Consider the following 21,611-nt stretch of genomic DNA (forward strand, 5'->3'; position numbering starts at 1 on the left):
CCATAGAGGTGGCCTTTATAGAAGATTGGGCAGAAAAAAGCCTTTACTTTCGCACAAAAATTGTAATACTCAATTTGACTTTGCCAAAATATAGGAAGGTGCTATGGTCAGATGAAACCCAAATTGAACTTTTTGGCCACTAAAGTAAGCGCTCTGTCTGGTGCCAAACCAACACAGTTCATCACCCCAAGAACACCATGCCCACAATGAAACATGGTGTTGGCAGCATCACGCTATGAGGATGCTTTTTGGCAGCAGAAAAACAGAAAATGGTTTGGGTTGAGGGGAAGATGGATGGTGCGAAATACAGTGATATTCATGAACAAAACCTGCTTCAGTCGGTCAGTGATTTGAGACTGGGATGGAGGTTCCATTCCAAAAAACAATGAACCAAAGCATACTGCTAAAGCAACACTCAAGTTGTTTAAGGGGAATTGTGGAAATGTTTTGGAGTGGCCTAGTTAAAGCCAAGACCTTAATCCAATTGAGAATCTGTGGTCAGACTTGAAGATTGCTGTTCAAGGCAAAACTGCTCTAAATCCTTCAATTTAAAATGTTTGATCTGGTGAAGAATGGGCAAAAATCCAACTGGTCAGATGTGGAAAGCTCATAGAGACTTATCCAATGCAATTTGCAGGTGTAATTGCTAAAAAACGAGGCTCTACAAAGTACTGACTTTTAGGGGATGAATAGTTCTGCACAGTGAAGTTTTGAGTTACTTTGCCCTATTTGTGATTTGCTTCAAATAAAAAGACCAAATATTCATAGCTCTAGGCATGTTCTGTACATGAACTGATGCAAACCACCAAAAAAACTGAAATTCCAGGTTGTGGGGTAGCAAAACATGAAAAATGCCAAGGGGGGTGAATACTTTCACAAGCCACTGTTAATTACATATCCTATACTTTGCAATGTTAAATACGGACAGTACATGGATGCTAATTGTGTGCAGTACGTGTTTTTCACCGACCCAAACTTGATGTGAATGAAGCCCAAAACAAATGATTATTATTATAATTTTAGAATTCTGTAATTGTTATTATAGTGAGAAATTATCTTTAAAACAGAATGAATCATAATAACTAAGCACATTACCTAAAATAAAATCACTTTCTATTTATTAGCAAAGGGATTTACAAGGACAAGGAAAACAAAATCATAGAATTGACCCGAGCAGAGCAGTAATTTGGTTGTACCAGATTAAACTTACCCTTCACAAATATAATTGATTTAGGTTGTTTTGATGTGTATATAATCAATATTAATGCAATAAAAGCTCAGCCTCTGGTACAGAAAGCGTGGAATCAATAAGAGATCAGTTTTCTAAAGGTTCCATTACATAAAATGCTAATTTTGGAGCAGATTGAAATTCTGTCCATTGTCTTACATACAAAACACATTTTTAGTGAATGAGCAGAAAACATATTTTTCAGAATGATTCCACTCAGAAAATGGTTCGAAAAAGCACTAAAAGGTCAAAAGAATGAACATATTCATCTCATGTAAAAACGACTTGCTGTTCACATGTTCAGGCTTTTGAGTGTCTTTTACACACTTCAGGTCTCTGAAGACATCATGCGGATGTTGAGCCTTTTACCAGCAGCATTGCTTCAAAAGCCAATAGCGATTTCGTCATTGTTGAATGGAGTTAAAAAAATAAAACGGCAATACAAAAAAACAATGGAAAAAATTTGAAAAAACCCATCAGCAACCAAAGACGTTAAAAAAAGCACTCAGGAATAGTGTTGAGAGATACCTCCCGATATCGGGAAATATCGGATCGGATTGGATCGGACCGATACCCCAAAAATATCGGATATCGCCGATTCCGATACCGGAAACCAATGCAAGTCAATGGGACAGAAATATCGGAATGAAAATAAACCCTTGCTTTCCTTGTAACTTAATTCTACATGAAGGAAAACAACTAAGAATAATGTAGAATGTATTGGGGGAGGTGGAGGAGACATTAAAGGCATAGAGGTTTAGCCCAATCAAATGGAATAGCAGGAATTAATTTTTTTTTTAAGACGTTCGGAGTTACAAAGATATTGACTATGTTAAACGGGTTGTCCGGGCTTTTCACATAATCTCAGTGCATATCTGGGCTGCAGAATGCTGACAATAAGTAATTTACCTTCTGTGGCTAGTCTGCATGGTTTCCAAGATATCATCTCTTGCTTCTAAGATAAACGTCCGGGGGGGGTGTTCTGGCATTGAAATGAGAACTGGTCATTTCCTCCTCCCTCACTAGTTTCACTTTCCATAGATCACTGTTCAGCCTGTGTCTGGGGGAGGAGCAGCTGGGTGGTCTGCTCGCAGCCAATCACAGCCATGCCATTAGTTAACATGCCTAACATGCATAACAGGATGTGCCCACACGTCTTAGGATTCCTCATTGGCTGAATAAAATCAAACTGGCTCATTGCATTATGGGAACTTCCGATTCCAGTATTCGATATTCTAAAAGTATCGGAACTCAGTATCGGAACTCCGATACAGCGAATATCGGCCGATACCCGATATTGCAGTATCGGAATGCTCAACACTACTCAGGAAATAACTACTAAAAAGATGCTAAAATGACGATTAAAATGAACCTGACAGCTGATACATGCTGCCCGATCCACGGGCAGAATGTGTCAGGCCCTGGTTCTGTGATCTCAGCAGGGTATGTTTTTCCTAAACAAGCCCTTTAACACCTTTTCCCCATCAGCCTGTTTTCACCTTCCTAACCAGGCCAAATTTTTCAATCCTGACCAGTGTCACTTTATGAGGTTCTCTTGAATGCTTCAACATATCCCATTGATTTTGAGCTGTTGTTTTTTTGTGACAAATTTTACTTCATGAATTCATGATAGTAGTAAATTTATGTTCATATGATATGCATATTTTATGAAAATATGGAACATTTTGCAAAACTTATGAAAAATTCATAATTTTTGAACTATAAATTTTTATGTCCTAAAAAAGTCATACCACACAAAAAAATAGCAACAATTATCACATGTCTACTTTAGATTAGCATCATTTTTGACAGATACATTTTCTTTTTATTAGGAAGTTTGAAGGGTTAAAAAATTATCAGTAATTTTTCATTTTCCAATGAAATTTACAAATCCTATTTTTTTTAGGGACCACTTCATTTTTAAAGTGACTTTGAGGGAACTATAAGCCAGAAAACCCCCAAAACAAGATGCCATTGAAAAAAGCACTCTGAGGAAGTTTGTTAACACTTCAGGTGTTTCTTAAGATTAATAGCTAAGTGGAGAAAAATAATGGACAATTAGGAGTTTTTCATGAAAATGTTCTTTTAGCTCCAAATTTTTCACTTTTACAAGGGTAAGAGGAGAAAATGGACCACTCAATTTATTGTGTAATTTCTCCTCATTATCCCAAATGTTGAGAACAACTACGGTTTGGGTACATAGCAGGGCTCAGAAGGGAAGAATGACCATTTAACTTTTGGAGTGCAGATTTGGCAGGAATAGACGGCTCGTCCATGCAGCATTTGAAGAGCCACTGAGGTGACAAAACAGCAGAAACCCCCCACAAGTGACTTGAAAAGGGAAGTGAGCCAGGTTGAACATATATATTTATTTCCATGCAAAGAGAAAAGGTCGCACTCATCGAGATGGAAGTTTCACTGATTTATTGACATATCATAAACATGTCAAGTCGGGGGAGTGACATAAGGAGTGCAAGAAAGGCTATGTCAGCTTTTCTTGCACTCCTTATGTCACTCCCCCGACTTGACATGTTTATGATATGTCAATAAATCAGTGAAACTTCCATCTCGATGAGTGCGACCTTTTCTCTTTGCATGGATTCCCAGGATTGACTGTTTCCAGGTCTGGCACCCGAGATTCCCAGCTGCTGGGCTTCTGTATGCCGCACATCATTTGAAGTCATACGGTAACAGCGGTGCCGTCCGCTTTTTATCTTGAGTTTTGTGATTTAATATATATTTATTTGCATCATATCAGTGCAGGCACCCGGCTGTGACATCATATTCAACGCATCTGCGCTCGCACCCAGCCTGCACATGTGCAAAAGGAGGGCTGGGGCATGTCTACATGGGAGCACGCCACGCTGGATTCAAATATCCAATGGAGGCAGTTCTCAGTCTCTCTTTTCTGCCTGCTCTTTCCTGTTCACCTGAGCTGCCCCTGTCCCCCCTCTACAGCCCCATGTGTCCTCTTTTTTCCTACCTCTGTCCCTCAGGCCACCATCACCGCAGCCCTCAGTGTCCTCCCCACCTGATATCTCTCACTACCTCCCTGCCTTCCGCTTCTCTGTGTGCAGCAGCTCGCTGCCTCCTCTGTCTCATGCTCTTCGCCTGCCCCCTGTTGCTTACCTGGTGCGCGCTGTCCTTTTAGCCCCAGATTTTTAATTTTCAGAAGCTATGGACCATATAATTTGTTAGGCAATTTATCCCGAGTTTGCCAATATCCTACATGTGGTTTTCAGGCACAGTACAAAGCTCAGAAGGTAAGCAGCGCCATATTGAAATGCAGATTTTGCTGGAATTGTTTAGGAGTGCATGACACATTGGAAGAGCCCCTGAGGTGCAAGAACAGCGAACACCCCCCATAAGTGACCCCGTTTTGCAAACTGCACCCTTCAGTAAATACATCTAGTGATGCAGTGAGGATATTGAGACAACTTGTGTGTCACAGCAGGGCATGTGAGGGAAGGAGTGCTATTTGACTTTTGCAGCACAGATTTTCCTACAATAGTTTGAGGACTCTATTTGCAGAAAGCTTAAGCACAAGAACAACAAAGAACCCCTCAAGTGACCACTTATTGGAATTTACAACTCTAAGGGAAGTAATCCACTGGTGTAGTGACGATTTTGACTCTTTGGCCGGGGTCACACTGGCGAGGAATACGGGAGAGTGAGAGGCGCAAAAAGCACGCATTACACACAGACAAATGATTTTCTATGGGGTCCCTCGCACCAGCCGTATATTTCTCCTCAGTATCCTACGCTCCGTGCCACTCGCAGCATGCTGCAATTGTCAGCGTACTACGTCCGTAGTACGCCAATGCAAGTCTATGGGTGCACAAAAAATACGGATTACACACGGACCACACGTGTGACTTGTGAGAAATACGCACCAGGTGTCTTTTAGAAAAGCCGGCAATTCAGTGCGCTATACAGTAAACTCACACTGACAGGTTTAATAAAGAAATGAAAGAATAGATATAGACACATAGAATGCATATATATATATATATGCATTCTATGTGTCTACATCTATTCTTTCATTTCTTTATTAAAACTGTCATAGGGCTCCATTATATGTCCATTTTGCAAGCCTGCGAGAAAATCTCACCATACGGATGCCGTACGGATTACATACGGATGCTGACATGCGCAAAATACGCGACCACACCTTGATTACGGATGACATACGGAAAACTGTTTAGGGGTCTGTCATCCGTATTACGCATGTAAAATACTGACCGTATTTTGCACAGGTTAGTGTGACTCCAGCCTTTGGGTGATTTCCAGTACCAAACACACAGTGGAAGTTGCAGAGTGAAAATATAAATATGCCATTGTAATACCCAGTACATTATGCCCAGTTCGTACTTCTGGAGAAATGAACCCATACATGAAGAGGACTCTCCTCACTATAGTAATGACAAACATGTGGACACTGTGATTTAGGCCAGGGTCACACTTGCAAGAAACTCGCACGAGTCTCGCGTCTCAATACTCATCACTGCCGCCAGCACTCGGGACCAGAGTGTGCGGCTGCATGTATTTCTATGCAGCTGAGTACTCCAGTCCGAGTGCCGGCGGCAGTGCCGGGTATAGATACGTGAGACACGTACGAGTTTCTCACAAGTATGACCCCCCGGCCTTAGGCACATTGTGGGGCTCAGAAGGGAGGGGGGCATTTGAATTTGGAAGTGCAGAGATCACTGGATTTCTTTTGGTGGGAGCCATATCGTTTTTCCAGAGCCTTTGTGCTACCAGCAATAGGGACACCCATTTCCAACAGATGATGGACATGAGTGGGAACTTGTTTTTGTGGATTGACTTGAAGATTTTATTGGAGGCATTTTGGGGTACAGAACATTTTGGATTAGTTCACATTTATCGGGGTTTCCATCTAAATCTTTGAAATATGTGATTCAGATGAGACCCCTAACGGATCCATTCACTAATAAGGGAAGCGGAGTTACTCCAGACTTCATTTGGCCTCTGTTCAGTAGTGTGGACTCCTAAAAAGAGGAACATCGTCACATCATAGGCCAGACAGAGTCCAAAATAACTCCATCTGCCTCATTATAGGGAATGTTTCCTTTGGGATTTTGTGTGACTATCGTATTTTATAGATTTACATAGAAATCCCGGTGTAAGCGCTCAGTGTAGAGCGCAGGATAAATGTGAACTGAGCCTCACTGCGATCTTTGAATTGGTTTTAGTTCTTTCTTTTTTCACACTGTTCACCTTGCGGTATAAGTGATAAGATGGCTTTATTCCTCAAGTCAGTAAGATTACAGCAATAACACATTCATATTTTTTTTAGGTTTTGTCACTATCACACACTAAAAATACCCTTTTTAGCAAAAAAAAAAACCTTTTTCTTGTATCAGCATATTTTGAGAGCTACAATTTTTCTATTTTCCTGCTGACAGAGTCATGTGAGGGCTTGATTTTTGCAGGACGAGTTGGGGTTTTTATTGGTACTATTTTTTTGGCACATTACTTTTTTGATCACTTTCAATTCCAATTTTTGGGAGGCAGAATTAGCAAAAACATAAATTTAGGAATTGTTTTTTTTTATGCTGTTTACCGTGTGGTAAAGGTAATAAAAAGGCTTTATTCTTCGGGTCAGTATGATTACAGTGATACCCCATTATATTGTTTATGTCTTGCTGCTTTTACGCAATAAAAACAATGTTGTAGAAAACAAATTGTTTTTGCATTGATATATTCTGAGAGCTATAGCTGTTTTATTTTTCCACTGACAGAGCTGCATGAGTTCTTGTTTTTTGCAGGATAAGATGACATTTTCAGGGATAACAGTCATACTTATATAGGACTTTTGGATCGCATGTTATTCCACATTGTATGATGAAAAAACTTTGGTTTTGCGAAGTTTTTTATTTTTATTTTATACGTTATTAAAGAAAGGGGTTAAATAATGTGACAGTTTTATAGATCAGGTTGTTCCAAACGCAATGATACCAAATATGTGGGTGGGGGTTTCATTTCAATTTTGCTTTTACATAAATAAATATTTTGACTTTTTTTATTTTGTATTTTTTTTATAAAAAAAATAGCTATTTTGTAATTTATTACTTAGTCCTCTTATAGCACTTTAACTTTTAATTCTCTTATCATTGCAGTAACCCATTGCAATACTCATTCACTGTAATGCATTATAGCTGTCAGTGTTACACTGACCAAACGCCTTTTAGACCTTACTGCTGGCATGGTCTAACAGGCCACCATAGCTGGCATACCCAGAGGTAATTATTTGACCTCCAATTGCCATGACTACCATCAGCAGCCCACGATTACATTGTGGGGGAGCGCCGATCGGGTGGGAGAAGGAGCCTTCTCCCAGGCTTCTAAGTACTGCGGTTGCTGTTGATTGTAGCATTTAGGGAGTTAAGAGCCAAAAGCAATGCGGGCACCGGCCCTGGCTATGACAGCCAGAGCTTGGCTATCACATAAGCTGAGCTCCTAGCAGCGATCATACGGGCATAGCTTATGTGACCACATGATTGCTATGATGTAACTGTATATCAATCCGCGGGAACCCCTTCCCGATCATGAAGTACAGTTATGTTAATTGTCCGAAAGGGGTTAAATCTTTTACATTTGATCCCCTATTAAAAAAATTATTGCAGTTTAGTGCTTGAAACAAGTTTTAGAGTATCTTGATTATTATATTCTGAAATAAAGGAGTGTAAAATATTATGAATTGTATACATAATCCTCAATTACATAGAGCCTTCATATGCACAGCTGACTTTTTATCTGCTGGATTTCTAGAAAATAATACAGTAATTTATATAGACAGTACAGTATGCCATCTAGATTATATTCTGTATTATTCTTACCAATCCCATATTTTGTTTTGTAATAGTTCTTGGTAAATTCATCACAGTAACATAAGATTATCTTTCTTCCCCAAGCATTGATTGCAGTACCAATCGTCAGATCATTGTCGCTGTAAAATTCTTGATGCACGGATCCTGTCTGTTATACAACATGTGATAAAATGCATAGTTATATAAATATATAGGTGAAAAAAAGACACAGATCCATCAAGTTCAACCCTTCTCCACCAGTTATACAATATCTATACCTAGATTATTTATATCCTACAATGCCATTTAGGCCGGGGTCACACTAACCGATGCAAAATACGGTCAGTATTTTACATGCGTAATATGGATGAATGGCCCCTAAACAGTGTTCCGTATGTCATCCGTAATCAAGGTGTGGTCGCGTATTTTGCGCATGTCAGCATCCGTATGTAATCTGTATGGCATCCGTATGGTGAGATTTTCTCGCAAGCTTGCAAAATGGACATATAATGGAGCCCTATGACAGGGTTTCTAAACAGAAAACAAAGAATAGATATAGACACATAGAATGCATATATATATATATATATATATATGTATTCTATGTGTCTATATCTATTCTTTCGTTTCTTTATTAAATCTGTCAGTGTGAGTTTACTGTATAGCGCACTGAATTGCCGCCTTTGCTAAAAGACACCGGGTGCGTATTTTTCGCAAGTCACATATGTGGTCCGTGTGTAATCCGTATTTTTTGTGCACCCATAGACTTGCATTGGCGTATTACGGTCGTAGTACGCTGTCAATCACAGCATGCTGCGATTGGCACGGACCGTAGAATACGGATGAGAAATATACGGCTGGTGCGAGGGACCCCATAGAGAATCATTGGTCCGCGTCTAATGCGTGCTTTTAGCGCCTCTCACTCGGCCGTATTCCTCGCCAGTGTGACCCCGGCCTTACTGTGAGAAAAGCATCTGGCCCTTTTATAAACGTTGTTATAGTATCTATCATTACTACCTCTTGTGGTTGGGCATTCCACAGTCTGACCGCTCTAACTGTAAAGAACCCTTTCCTATTTAGCTGCCAGAATCACCTTTCTTCTACCGGTAATGAGTGTCCCCTGGTCCTCAGTATGGTCATTGGAAGGAATAAGTCATGTGCCAGTCCTTTGTACTGACCACACATATATTTATACATATAAAGGGGATCTCCTTGGACGTCTTTCTTCTAAGCTAAGCAAGCCCAACTTCTCCAACCTTTCCGAAAAGAGATGCCTAAGCCCTCCATCCCTTGCAAAAATCTAGTTGCCTGCCTTTGAACTGACTCTAGCAAGCAAATATCCTTTTTAATATGTGGAAAACAAAACTGCATTTGTAGATGTGGTGTCACAAGAGATTTATAGAGGGGTAACAATACATTTGAATCATGGCATTTTCCCTCTCTTTTTATACACCTTAATATCTTGCTTGCCTCTGTAATTCCTAGTATGTTACTATTTAATGTGCCTGCTAGAGTTGAGCGATACCGTCCGATACTTCAAAGTATCGGATCGGAATGGATCGGCCGATCTTAAAAAAAAGTATCGGTATCGCCGATTCCGATACCGGAAGTCCCATTCAAGTCTATGGGACTTCCGGTATCGGAATAAGAAAAATCCTGTTTTTCCCTTGTACAGCCTCTCTGGGGTCTGTACGGGCCTTTCGGGGGGCTGTGCCGGCCTGCCAGGGGGTCTGTGCAGGCTCCGGTGGTCTGTGCCGGCCTGCCGGGGGGCTGTGCAGGCTCCGGTGGGCTGTGCCGGCCTGCCGGGGGGCTGTGCCGGCCTGCCGGGGGGCTGTGCCGGCCTGCCAGGGGGCTGTGCAGGCTCCGGGGGGCTGTGCCGGCCTGCCGGGGGGCTGTGCCGGCTTGCCGGGGGGCTGTGCAGGCTTCGGGGGTCTGTGCAGGATCGTCCGATGGGACTACAAGTCCCATCGGGCGATGCCTGCTACCATGACAGTGATTGACACATTAGCCAATGATGGGACAGTAGTAGTCCCATCATCATGCTACATACATACTACATACATACTACATACATGCTACATTCATACTACATATATACTACATGCAACATACATACTACATATATACTACATGCATGCAACATGCATACTACATATATACTACATGCAACATACATACTACATATATACTACATGCAACATACATACTACATATATACTACATGCATGCAACATGCATACTACATATATACTACATGCTACATACATACTACATATATACTACATACATACTGCATGCTACATACATACTACATACTACATGCTACATACATACCACATACATACTACATACATACTACATGCTACATATATACTACATATACACTCACTGGCCACTTTATTAGGTACACCTGTCCAACTGTGTGTTAAGACTTAATTTCTAATCAGCCAATCACATGGCGGCAACTCAGTGCATTTAGGCATGTAGACATGGTCAAGACAATCTCCTGCAGTTCAAACCGAGCATCAGTATGGGGAAGAAAGGTGATTTGAGTGCCTTTGAACTTGGCATGATTGTTGGTGCCAGAAGGGCTGGTCTGAGAATTTCAGAAACTGCTGATCTACTGGGATTTTCACGCACAACCATCTCTAGGGTTTACAGAGAATGGTCCGAAAAAGAAAAAAAATCCAGTGAGCGGCAGTTCTGTGGCCGGAAATGCCATGTTGATGCCAGAGGTCAGAGGAGAATGGGCAGACTGGTTCGAGCTGATAGAAAGGCAACAGTGACTCAAATTGCCACCCGTTACAACCAAGGTAGGCAGAAGAGCATCTCTGAACGCACAGTGCGTCGAACTTTGAGGCAGATGGGCTACAGCAGCAGAAGACCACACTGGGTACCACTCCTCTCAGCTAAGAACAGGAAACTGAGGCTACAATTTGCACAAGCTCATCGAAATTGGACAGTAGAAGATTGGAAAAACGTTGCCTGGTCTGATGAGTCTCGATTTCTGCTGCGAAATTCGGATGGTAGGGTCAGAATTTGGCGTAAACAACATGAAAGCATGGATCCATCCTGCCTTGTATCAACGGTTCAGGCTGGTGGTGGTGGTGTCATGGTGTGGGGAATTTTTTCTGGGCACTCTTTGGGCCCCTTGGTACCAATTGAGCATCGTTGCAACGCCACAGCCTACCTGAGTATTGTTGCTGACCATGTCCATCCCTTTATGACCACAATGTACCCAACATCTGATGGCTACTTTCAGCAGGATAATGCGCCATGTCATAAAGCTCGAATCATCTCAGATTGGTTTCTTGAACATGACAATGAGTTTACTGTACTCAAATGGCCTCCTCAGTCACCAGATCTCAATCCAATAGAGCATCTTTGGGATGTGGTGGAACGGGAGATTCGCATCAGGGATGTGCAGCCGACAAATCTGCGCCAACTGTGTGATGCCATCATGTCAATATGGTCCAAAATCTCTGAGGAATGCTTCTAGCACCTTGTTGAATCTCTGCCACGAAGAATTGAGGCAGTTCTGAAGGCAAAAGGGGGTCCAACCCCTTACTAGCATGGTGTACCTAATAAAGTGGCCAGTGAGTGTATACTACATGCAACATACATACTACATATATACTACATGCAACATACATACTACATATATACTACATGCATGCAACATGCATACTACATATATACTACATGCTACATACATACTACATATATACTACATACATACTGCATGCTACATACATACTACATGCTACATACATACCACATACATACTACATACATACTACATGCTACATATATACTACATATATGCTACATACATACTACATACATACTACATACATACTACATACATACTACATATATACTACATACTACATACATGCTACATGCATGCTACATACATACTACATGCTACATACATACCACATACATACTACATACATACTACATGCTACATACATACTACATATATACTACATGCATGCTACATACATACTGCATGCTACATGCATGCTACATATATACTACATGCATGCTACATACATACTACATGCTACATACATACTACATATATACTACATACATACTACATGCTACATACATACCACATATATACTACATACATACTACATACAATACATTCATACAATACATACATAGACATACAGTACATATAACATAGAGTAACATACTTACCAATACTTGTCACATTGTTCCCCGAAGCCATTGTCTTTTACGGAATAAATATTAACATAACAAACCACAAAAATACTCACCCACGATCCGAAGCAGTCCACGAGTGTGTCCCACGACGATCTTGGGTAGAGAACTGCAGCATCAGCTGTTGCTGCCGTTCTCTACGGGCTGCAGGAATCCAATGACGGAAGGTAGGTATCCTTCCGCACTGTATTCCTCCGCCACTTAAAAAAAAAAAATCCCTAGTCTCACTTTATGCCATTGCTGTGTGGGAATTTCCCACACAGCAATGGCATAAAGTGAGACTAGGGACTTTTTTTTTTTTAAGTGGCGGAGGAATACAGTGCGGAAGGATACCTACCTTCCGTCATTGGATTCCTGCAGCCCGTAGAGAACGGCAGCAACAGCTGATGCTGCAGTTCTCTACCCAAGATCGTCGTGGGACACACTCGTGGACTGCTTCGGATCGTGGGTGAGTATTTTTGTGGTTTGTTATGTTAATATTTATTCCGTAAAAGACAATGGCTTCGGGGAACAATGTGACAAGTATTGGTAAGTATGTTACTCTATGTTATATGTACTGTATGTCTATGTATGTATTGTATGAATGTATTGTATGTAGTATGTATGTAGTATATATGTGGTATGTATGTAGCATGTAGTATGTATGTAGTATATATGTAGTATGTATGTAGCATGTAGTATGTATGTAGCATGCATGTAGTATATATGTAGCATGCATGTAGCATGCAGTATGTATGTAGCATGCATGTAGGATATATGTAGTATGTATGTAGCATGTAGTATGTATGTAGTATGTATGTGGTATGTATGTAGCATGTAGTATGTATGTAGCATGCATGTAGTATGTATGTAGTATGTATGTAGTATATATGTAGTATGTATGTAGCATGTAGTATGTATGTAGCATGCATGTAGTATATATGTAGTATGTATGTAGCATGTAGTATGTATGTAGCATGCATGTAGTATATATGTAGTATGTATGTAGCATGTAGTATGTATGTAGCATGCATGTAGTATATATGTAGTATGTATGTAGCATGTAGTATGTATGTAGCATGCATGTAGTATATATGTAGTATGTAGTATGTATGTAGCATGCATGTAGTATATATGTAGTATGTATGTAGCATGTAGTATGTATGTAGCATGCATGTAGTATGTATGTAGTATGTATGTAGTATGTATGTGGTATGCATGTAGCATGTAGTATGTATGTAGCATGCATGTAGTATGTATGTAGTATGTATGCATGTAGTATGTATGTAGTATATATGTAGCATGTAGTATGTATGTAGCATGCATGTAGTATATATGTGTTATGTATGTAGTATGTATGTAGTATGTATGTAGTATGTATGTGGTATGTATGTAGTATGTATGTAGTATGTATGTGGTATGTATGTAGTATGTATGTAGCATGTAGTATGTATGTAGCATGCATGTAGTATGTATGTAGTATTTTTTTTTTTTTTTTAACATTTAACACATTAGCCGGATGATGGGACTACTACTGTCCCATCATTGGCTAATGTGTCAATCACTGTCATGGTAGCAGGCATCGCCAGATGGGACTTGTAGTCCCATCGGACGATGCTTGCACAGACCCCCGGACATCAGCACAGCCCCCCGGCAGGCCGGCACAGCCCCCCGGCAGGCCGGTACAGACCCCCACAGGGTGCACAGACCACCGGCAGGCCGGCACAGCCCCCCGGCAGGCCGGTACAGACCCCCACAGGGTGCACAGACCACCGGCAGGCCGGCACAGCCCCCCGGCAGGCCGGTACAGACCCCGGGCAGTCCACACAGCCCCCCGGCAGAGACCCCCGGAAGGCCCGAAATTACGGCGCATCATGATGCGCACACACCGCGCATCATGATGACGTCAGGCTGTCAATCAACTTTGAACTTCCGATTCCGATGCCGACTTCCGATATTGAAAAAATATCGGAAGTCGGTATCGGAATTCCGATACAGCAAGTATCGGCCGATACCCGATACTTGCGGTATCGGAATGCTCAACACTGCCTGCAGCAATATTAATGAGGATATGAAATTTTTATTTTTCTGACAAACACGAAGCAAAAGTTTCCATATCTGAACATATTTAAATAAAAAAAGATTCAATTATTAAAGGATGTGACCACTAGTGATGAGCGAGTATACTCGTTGCTCGGGTCTCCCCGAGCATGCTCGGGTGTCCTCCAAGTCTTTTGGCGTGCTTGGATATTTCGTTTTCCTTGTCTCAGCTGCATGATTTGCGACTTGTAGACAGGCTGAATATACATGTGGGAATTCCCTAACAAACAGGCATTCCACACATGTATTCAGCCTATCTAGCCGTCGCAAATCATGTATCTGTGGCGACGAAAACTAAATCTCCAAGCATGCCAAAACACTCAGAGACCACCTGAGCAATGAGTATACTCGCTCATCACTAGTGACCACCTATAGGGGCATTTTTTTTAACTTATTGACTGCATTTTTGGCTAAAAATCATATTTGCAATTGGGATTTATTAAACATTTAGCACAATTTGCCTCCTATAGCGTCTGTGTTGTATTATATTATACTCTGTGTCGACTGCTGGCTGCACAGTTAACTGAGAATCCATCAGTGAGCTCATTCTCACAGGAGTTTATAACTGTTATCTTCTTTCTTCTTAGTTCTACTCAGCTGATTTATGACCAAATGAAAGTTGAGCTGAACTATTTGGTCAGAAATCAGAGGAGAGGAGTTCTGAAAACTGAAGATACGAGTTATAAATTGTCAGAATATGCAAATTGTCACTTCAGAGAGGAAGAGAGCTAGAACTTTAGTTCCACCTATTGGAAGTTGCAATCCTAAAAGTCAATATCAACTCTTTAACAAGCCTTGTTACATGATTTAGGATAAAAGCCAAATCAGAACCTCAATTTTCAGACAATGTGTTTCAGGCTACTGCCCCTCATCAGTGCAAACTGTGAAACCTGGATTGGCTGTGTGAGATGCGTCATTGCCACCTTACCTTTGTTGCACAGCGATTATAGTAGCAGAGTGATGAGGTCAGCAGTGTGCTGACATCATCCCTCCACTACATGTTGGGGTGGAGAGATGACAAGCAATCCTCTACCCCTATCCTGGCACTGCAGTGTTGTTCAAATGTATTCAAGCCTGAGAAACGTGAATACATCTAAATTCAGGGGAAAAGGAGTCGGCTACGGACCGCTGGAGATCCTCTTGAGGGCCACATGTTGGCAAGCCTAGCTTAACTATATCGGTGAAGCTGCCCCTCTGCTCCCTACAGGAGATGCACTGCTGGCTACGTCATTCTGCTCCGATTCTCTTGCAGGCCGCATGTTGTGCATGCCTGGCTTAGCTATATTGGCGTAGCTCCGGGTGGGCCTATCTGAGTGCAGGGCCCAGGTCAACTGCCTCTCTCTGCTACCCTTCGTTAGCTACAATGCTGGCGCACATCATTCTGCTCTTAATCGGGGTGGAGCTGCCTTTAAATGATTGACAACATGTCTGAGCACACAAGCTCAGATCAGTCTTGGGCGTTTGAGAACCAGTGTGACACAAAGAAGGGAATTGACTCAGCACTATCATATAATTAAAATGGGAAACTTCTGTGTGAACTCGGTCGGACATCAGTTCTGCTGCACCTGTTGCCCCCCCCCCCTCTCCCTCAGAGATGGTTTTAAGAAAGATTTGAAATAAAGAAAAAGCTTTTTATTGACATTGGTGAGTGCTGCTAACTTTCTTCACTGTATACACGCTTTTGAGAACTAGTCCATTTGGTACCTGTCAGTTGAAGGGTCTGGCACCTGAGTTCTGGAGCATCGGCAGTGCCACATTTTGGCAAGCTCAAATGACAAACTTCATAATCCTCTGTACCCTGCAGATGCTTTGGAGAGAAAATGACGTCTCCTTCAATAGACTAGTGCTGTAATGTGCCTTCCAATGACAAGTACATTACAGTGCTTGTCTACTAAAAATGGCCAGCCCTCTAAAACATCAACAGGATCAGTACAGGATAAGTGACGTCAGCGGTAGACACTGAGGCTGCGCAGACTCCCCACCTGACCCGCAGTGAACTTGACAGCATGGGAAAATGTTGGATGGTGCGAGTGCTGTCTAATTTTTTTCTCACACGCATTGGCGAGTCTCGTCCGAGAATCGCAGCAATACGCAGTATGCTGCGATTTTTTTTCTCAGTCCGATTTCAGCTGAGAAAAAAAAAAATCGCAAATGAGATGTCAACTATTGAATAACATTGGTCTGAGTGCAATCCGATTTTTTATCGGATTGCACTCGTCCGTATTTCTTGCCAGTGAGTATGAGCCCTAAGAGTAAGTTCACACTCGGCATTTTTCCAGTGGTTTTTTTTTGCAGAAAAACCTGATCTCTTGGCAGGAAAGAAGCTGCAGCAAAAAAGCATATTATCCTTAGCTTTTCTTGTGTTTTTCGTGGCGTTTTGTTCATTTTTGCGGCGGTTTTAGCATGCTAGATTTGTCTCTTGTGCATGTTGATAAAGTTTAGTGTTTGAAAGAAGTGACATGCTCTATGTCCAAAATACCATGCAAAGCACAAAATACTGAGAAAAAACGTGTGTGCATGAGATTTAAGAAGTCTCGTACACTTTGCTCGTACTGTAAGAAGCAGCTGAAAAGTAGCATAAAAAACACATAAAGCGCTGCAAAAATACCTAGTGTGAACTTAGCCTTATCCTGTCCATGGCAATGGAACAGGTGAAAACCACAGTAAATCTGCAGACAAATCTGCATATATTTGCTTATACCAGTGATGAGACTGTGTTCAGAACCCAATAACACACATCTTAACAGAACCCAGATGGCTCACATTAAAGTCAACAGACCCCATTTAGTCAGTGGGGTTCATCGAGGACAGTTGATGTCTGTAATGAGATTGTCATTTTTGTTGTTCTGCTCCTATAACAAAACACAACAAAGGAAAGGAACCAAAAGATTTAGAAACACTGAAACTTTGTGAAAATCCAAAGTTGTGTCATTCGTACAACGAGTGTATATAGTGACATATGGCACAGCATATCTTCTGAGGTATTGGACAGCATTGTTGACATTTAAATGTTGCGGTCATAAATTGACAGTGGCATTTAAAAGGTTAAACTACAGCAATCGGAAAGCACTTCGGTGGCTCCTGAGCCGGCTTCATACTTTTCTTAATGACCAATGATGAAAATATACGTCAGCGGCTGATAACTAGTTAAATTAATATATAGTTATTTTTAAGACAATGAAAGTATTCTTAGGTATAAAAGGATGTGAAAATCTTACTTTAAGATTATCCAAAATATAACGACCTCCATGTCCCATTGGGCCAAAAACATTGAGGACAGTGCGACACGTGATCTCTCCAGGATTATACATTCTTGCTGAACCTTGCTGGAAAGGATGCAGAGATAACTCAGAATCATATCACATATAACATATGTCTTATATTACACACACATTCCTCTACATGCAGAAGACCACATGTGCATTGAAAAAATGGTCCACAAGTAAACTGCAGGCGACACAAGTCAGAGCCATTTTTTCTGCCAGTAATTTTTTTACCTTAGGTAGTTTTCCTCGATGGAGAAAGACTGGAACAGTGTCCCGTCCGGAATTTGGTGGAATGACCTCTATGATTTCCACTGTGTCATCTGCTAGGTAATAATGTAATATAAGTTCTCTTGTATCTCCAAAAGCTGAAGTTGTATCATCCCATAGACAGTAAAACCGCAAAACTTGTCTATCATGATCTAGGAATTGTTTCAGAGTGTCCATTCGCTCATATGGGCGTAGGGGCTTCATGTTATCTGCAACCTACAAAGAGGAAGGACAGACACTAGTCATCAAAATGCTCACCAAAAGAAATAGAAGAACAATGTGCTTGTGTATACATATGAGAGGGAACATAAACTGTATCTTATAACGTGGGTCTATCAGTGGTTGCCTGGCAGCTCTAAAAATACGGTAGCTACCACAAACAGGCTTAGCACAAGGGCTTTCCTTGGCCTTCATCCTTTAACTTTTGTCCAGAGATCTGGACTTATACAGGGACCCATGGGTTAAGGCCACGGAGTCAGCTGCTGGTTGATGGTGCAGGTTGACAGGAGTGGACAGGAAGCCAGGTCAGAAACAGGAGGGCAGTCAAGGTACAAAAATCAAAAAACGGAGAAATATTCATGGAACAGGCCTAGGTCTTTAATAGGAAAAAGCACAAGAAAAATAGAAGCTGAAATCTATGGATAAAATCCAGGAAAGAGAAACTATATCTGGCAGATCCCAGCAGTATGCTGGGAATATAATATGGTTAGTACTGTCCTATTGGCCAAAACATGGAGATGATTACTCCAGCTGGACAGCACACCCATGGTGGCTCAGTGGTTAGCCTTGATGTGTCCTCCAACTGAGGACACATCAACAAGGAGTTTATATCTTCTCCCTGTGTTTGTACAAGTTTCCTCTGAGTACTCTAGTTTCTTCCCACAATCCAAAGACATACTGATGCAATGAATGCGAGATCCAATGTGGACAGTGACAATGATGTCTGTGGAGTGGAATAAATGGTGCTGTATAAGTGAGCATAATAAATAACATTACAAGTCCCATACACCCTAGTCTCCAATGTCTCTCCTAGAACTGGTTATACAATGAATATGGTGGTGCCTAGTGACAGGAGTAGACATCACAAGAGCAGATCCCAGAGAAGATGTGAAAGTACTGTAATAGGCTTCCTAAAATGTTTGCTCCCATCTGTAGTTGGAGACAGGCATTTCCAAATTAGTACATTTTAGAAAAAAGTGTTAAATGGTGTGACAATGCTTCTGCTTTACATATATTATACTACAAAGATCTAACAATTTCAAAACCTCATTGTGGAATCAGGATCTGTACTGGCAATTGTTTTTACCTGTTTCCGAATAGTAGAGTATGCATCTGCAGGAACTGATCCTGGTGGATTTATTCTGACTCCGAGTTTCCGCAGAAAGTTTCTAGTAAATTCATCACAGTTTACAATCTTGAAAGTTTTGGAGTAAAACACAATGTCTTTGTTGATGTTGAAATGATCCACAGTGTAAAACTGGTCATCGTTAGGGGGTGGAAGTGGAATACGATGACGTCTGATTATCGTACCTTCATTTTAGAAACGAAAACATTGTTAGGATTTTTCTAACACTGTGCGGTGGAAAGATACCATTAGTCTGAACGCAGGCTGAGGGGGTGATAATGGTTGATTCAGATTGTCCGGCCCTTGGTGAGAAGTTGCTTCTGTGTTTAGTCAATTTAAAAATGGAGTGTAGCAATATTTAATTTTATTATTTTGCTAATTGCTGCAACGCTAAGGTTATGATGGCAAACTTTACTAAGAGGATGATATAGCACTGGTAACTCATTATTGGGTTAAAAAAGGTTAAAAGGTTCACTTTAAGAGCAATGAATTAAAAACGATTGCATGCCATATTATGGAGTGATGGTTCTAGATCAGACCTTGGCAAACAACAGCCTGGGGGCCACATCCGGCTCTATGGCTGTTCCTAATCAGCACACAGATCAGGACAGCAACAGGGCTGGAAGCAACACCCCGCAGGCCACACTCCCCATATCTGTCCACCATCCCGATTTCACCAGTACCTGCATCCTGGAGATGCAGATCGGTCGCCCTCACACCCAGGGCAGCGGGGTACTCTGTATCGGGCTCGCAGATCTCCACGAGTGGGGTTGTTGTCACGGCGGCTATGACCCGTTCCATGGCCCTGGGCGCCCATTGTAAATAGCAGAAATGTTCATTGAATGATTCGTGACGCCACCTGTGGTGTTCGGCAAGAAAGGTGTTAAGCCGACGCTGCGAGCAGATCCTCTGGGACAGATGGTGTAGTGCAGCAATGATGTTGTGGCCCTCCACAGGTAGGACAGTAGTCCCAGGGCAGTGTAGGTGAAGAGATAGGGGAGAGGCGTAGATGGTGCAGTGTCAGGCATAGAGATGTAGCAGTGCTGAGGGTGTTGGCACAGGAATAAGTGGAGGACACCAGGGCATGTGGTTCCAAAGATTTACGATTTACTCACAGTCTGTTGTGCATACAGGTGCTCGCATCCATGCCGTGTCCTCCGGGTCAGGAGCTCAGTCAATTTCCAGGCAAGATGAAGTACTCCGTTCCAACACTCCGCCAACATATGTGCCTTTTCTGAACGTCTCCCTTTTGCGCCTATAGTGAAGTACTCTCAGTACTGAGTTACACAGGAGTTCCTCCTGTCAGATGTTCTATGAACTCTACTTGTATGGCAGACAGCTGTAGCCTGCTTCGGGGACTCCTTGCTACTAAGTCCCGGCTCACTCACGTTGCTGTTGTGCCCCCAAGTCTTGTGTGGGAATAAAGTGGTGACAACTTCGATTCCTCCGGTGTCTGTCGCAGGACCATTAGTATCCATACAACCTCAGGGACCGGACCCCGGCCTTGCGCTGTGAACTTGGGAAGGGTTCTGCTCTAACCCTAAATCCTCAGTCCTCCTCTTCTCCTTACGTTCCGTTCAAATCTACCTTTCTTATAAAGAATCAGGCTTTCCATCAATGTCTCTTTCCTGTGCCAGCAGACCCAGGTCACTGAGGTCTGCTGCAGCACTTCCTTCCATCCATCCCACTCAGGGGATCTTCTCTCACACAGACTCCCTGAGTCCGACTGCCTAAATTCTAAACTCTTCCCAATCTTTTGGTGCAGACTAAGCTCCACCCACCTCCTAGCACTCTTCGTGTTCCAATCAGGGAGCCACCAAAGGGTGCTTTGCTGCACTACTATTTTGTGTGGGATGCAGGTGTTGGAGTGTGGTCAGGTGTCTCCACCTTACCTGAATGGTGGGGCACCACACCTCAGGAGGAGGTGCAGTACCTCTGTGGCGACTGAACCCTCAGGGGCAACACAGATACCTGTAAAAATCATGGTGGAGGAGGGAGCCGTGGGCTCCGTCTTCCACCATTCAGCCTGTGTGACTGTCTCAGAGAAGCAGGCGCAATTACACTATTAGATCGCACCTGCTGTGGAGCCTCAGCGTGCAGAGCAAAGACCAGAGATGCGCGGGTTAGGGGAGTAATGTTTGTTTTTTGTCATTGATTTTTGTGGGGGATACGTGGGGCCATAATTATCTGTTTGAAGATTGTGGGGATGATACTGCAGAGTTCATCATTCTGTGTTTGAGGACTGTGTATGACCATACTGTAGGTGACATCATAATGTGATGATGGGTTGTGGGGGATCATACTGTGAGGGTCATCATTGTATTGGGGATGATGACTGTCATCATTCTACGTTATGGGAC

The 21,611-nt window shown here is 42.1% G+C and overlaps 1 protein-coding gene across 3 annotated transcripts in view; it reads right to left on the reverse strand.

The window, feature by feature from the left end:
• The window catches only part of EFHC2 (EF-hand domain containing 2), a 94,666-nt gene that overhangs the window by 59,152 nt on the left and 13,903 nt on the right, over positions 1-21,611 (reverse strand). For 2 of the 3 annotated variants that reach the window (XM_073566062.1, XM_073566061.1), the window contains exons 4-7: positions 19,213-19,436; positions 17,871-18,122; positions 17,592-17,699; positions 8,089-8,227 (exon numbers count right to left, since the gene is read on the reverse strand). In XM_073566062.1, coding sequence (XP_073422163.1) covers positions 8,089-8,227; positions 17,592-17,699; positions 17,871-18,122; positions 19,213-19,436 — 723 coding nt within the window. Of the gene's footprint in view, positions 1-8,088; positions 8,228-17,591; positions 17,700-17,870; positions 18,123-19,212; positions 19,437-19,934; positions 20,111-21,611 lie in introns of all 3 variants that reach the window. The other variant, XM_073566063.1, reaches the window with a different exon arrangement.

This window comes from Dendrobates tinctorius, unplaced genomic scaffold, assembly GCF_039654945.1.
Source record: "Dendrobates tinctorius isolate UK_male_01 unplaced genomic scaffold, ASM3965494v1 ptg000016l, whole genome shotgun sequence".
In the NCBI taxonomy this organism is placed as follows: Eukaryota; Metazoa; Chordata; class Amphibia; order Anura; family Dendrobatidae; genus Dendrobates; species Dendrobates tinctorius.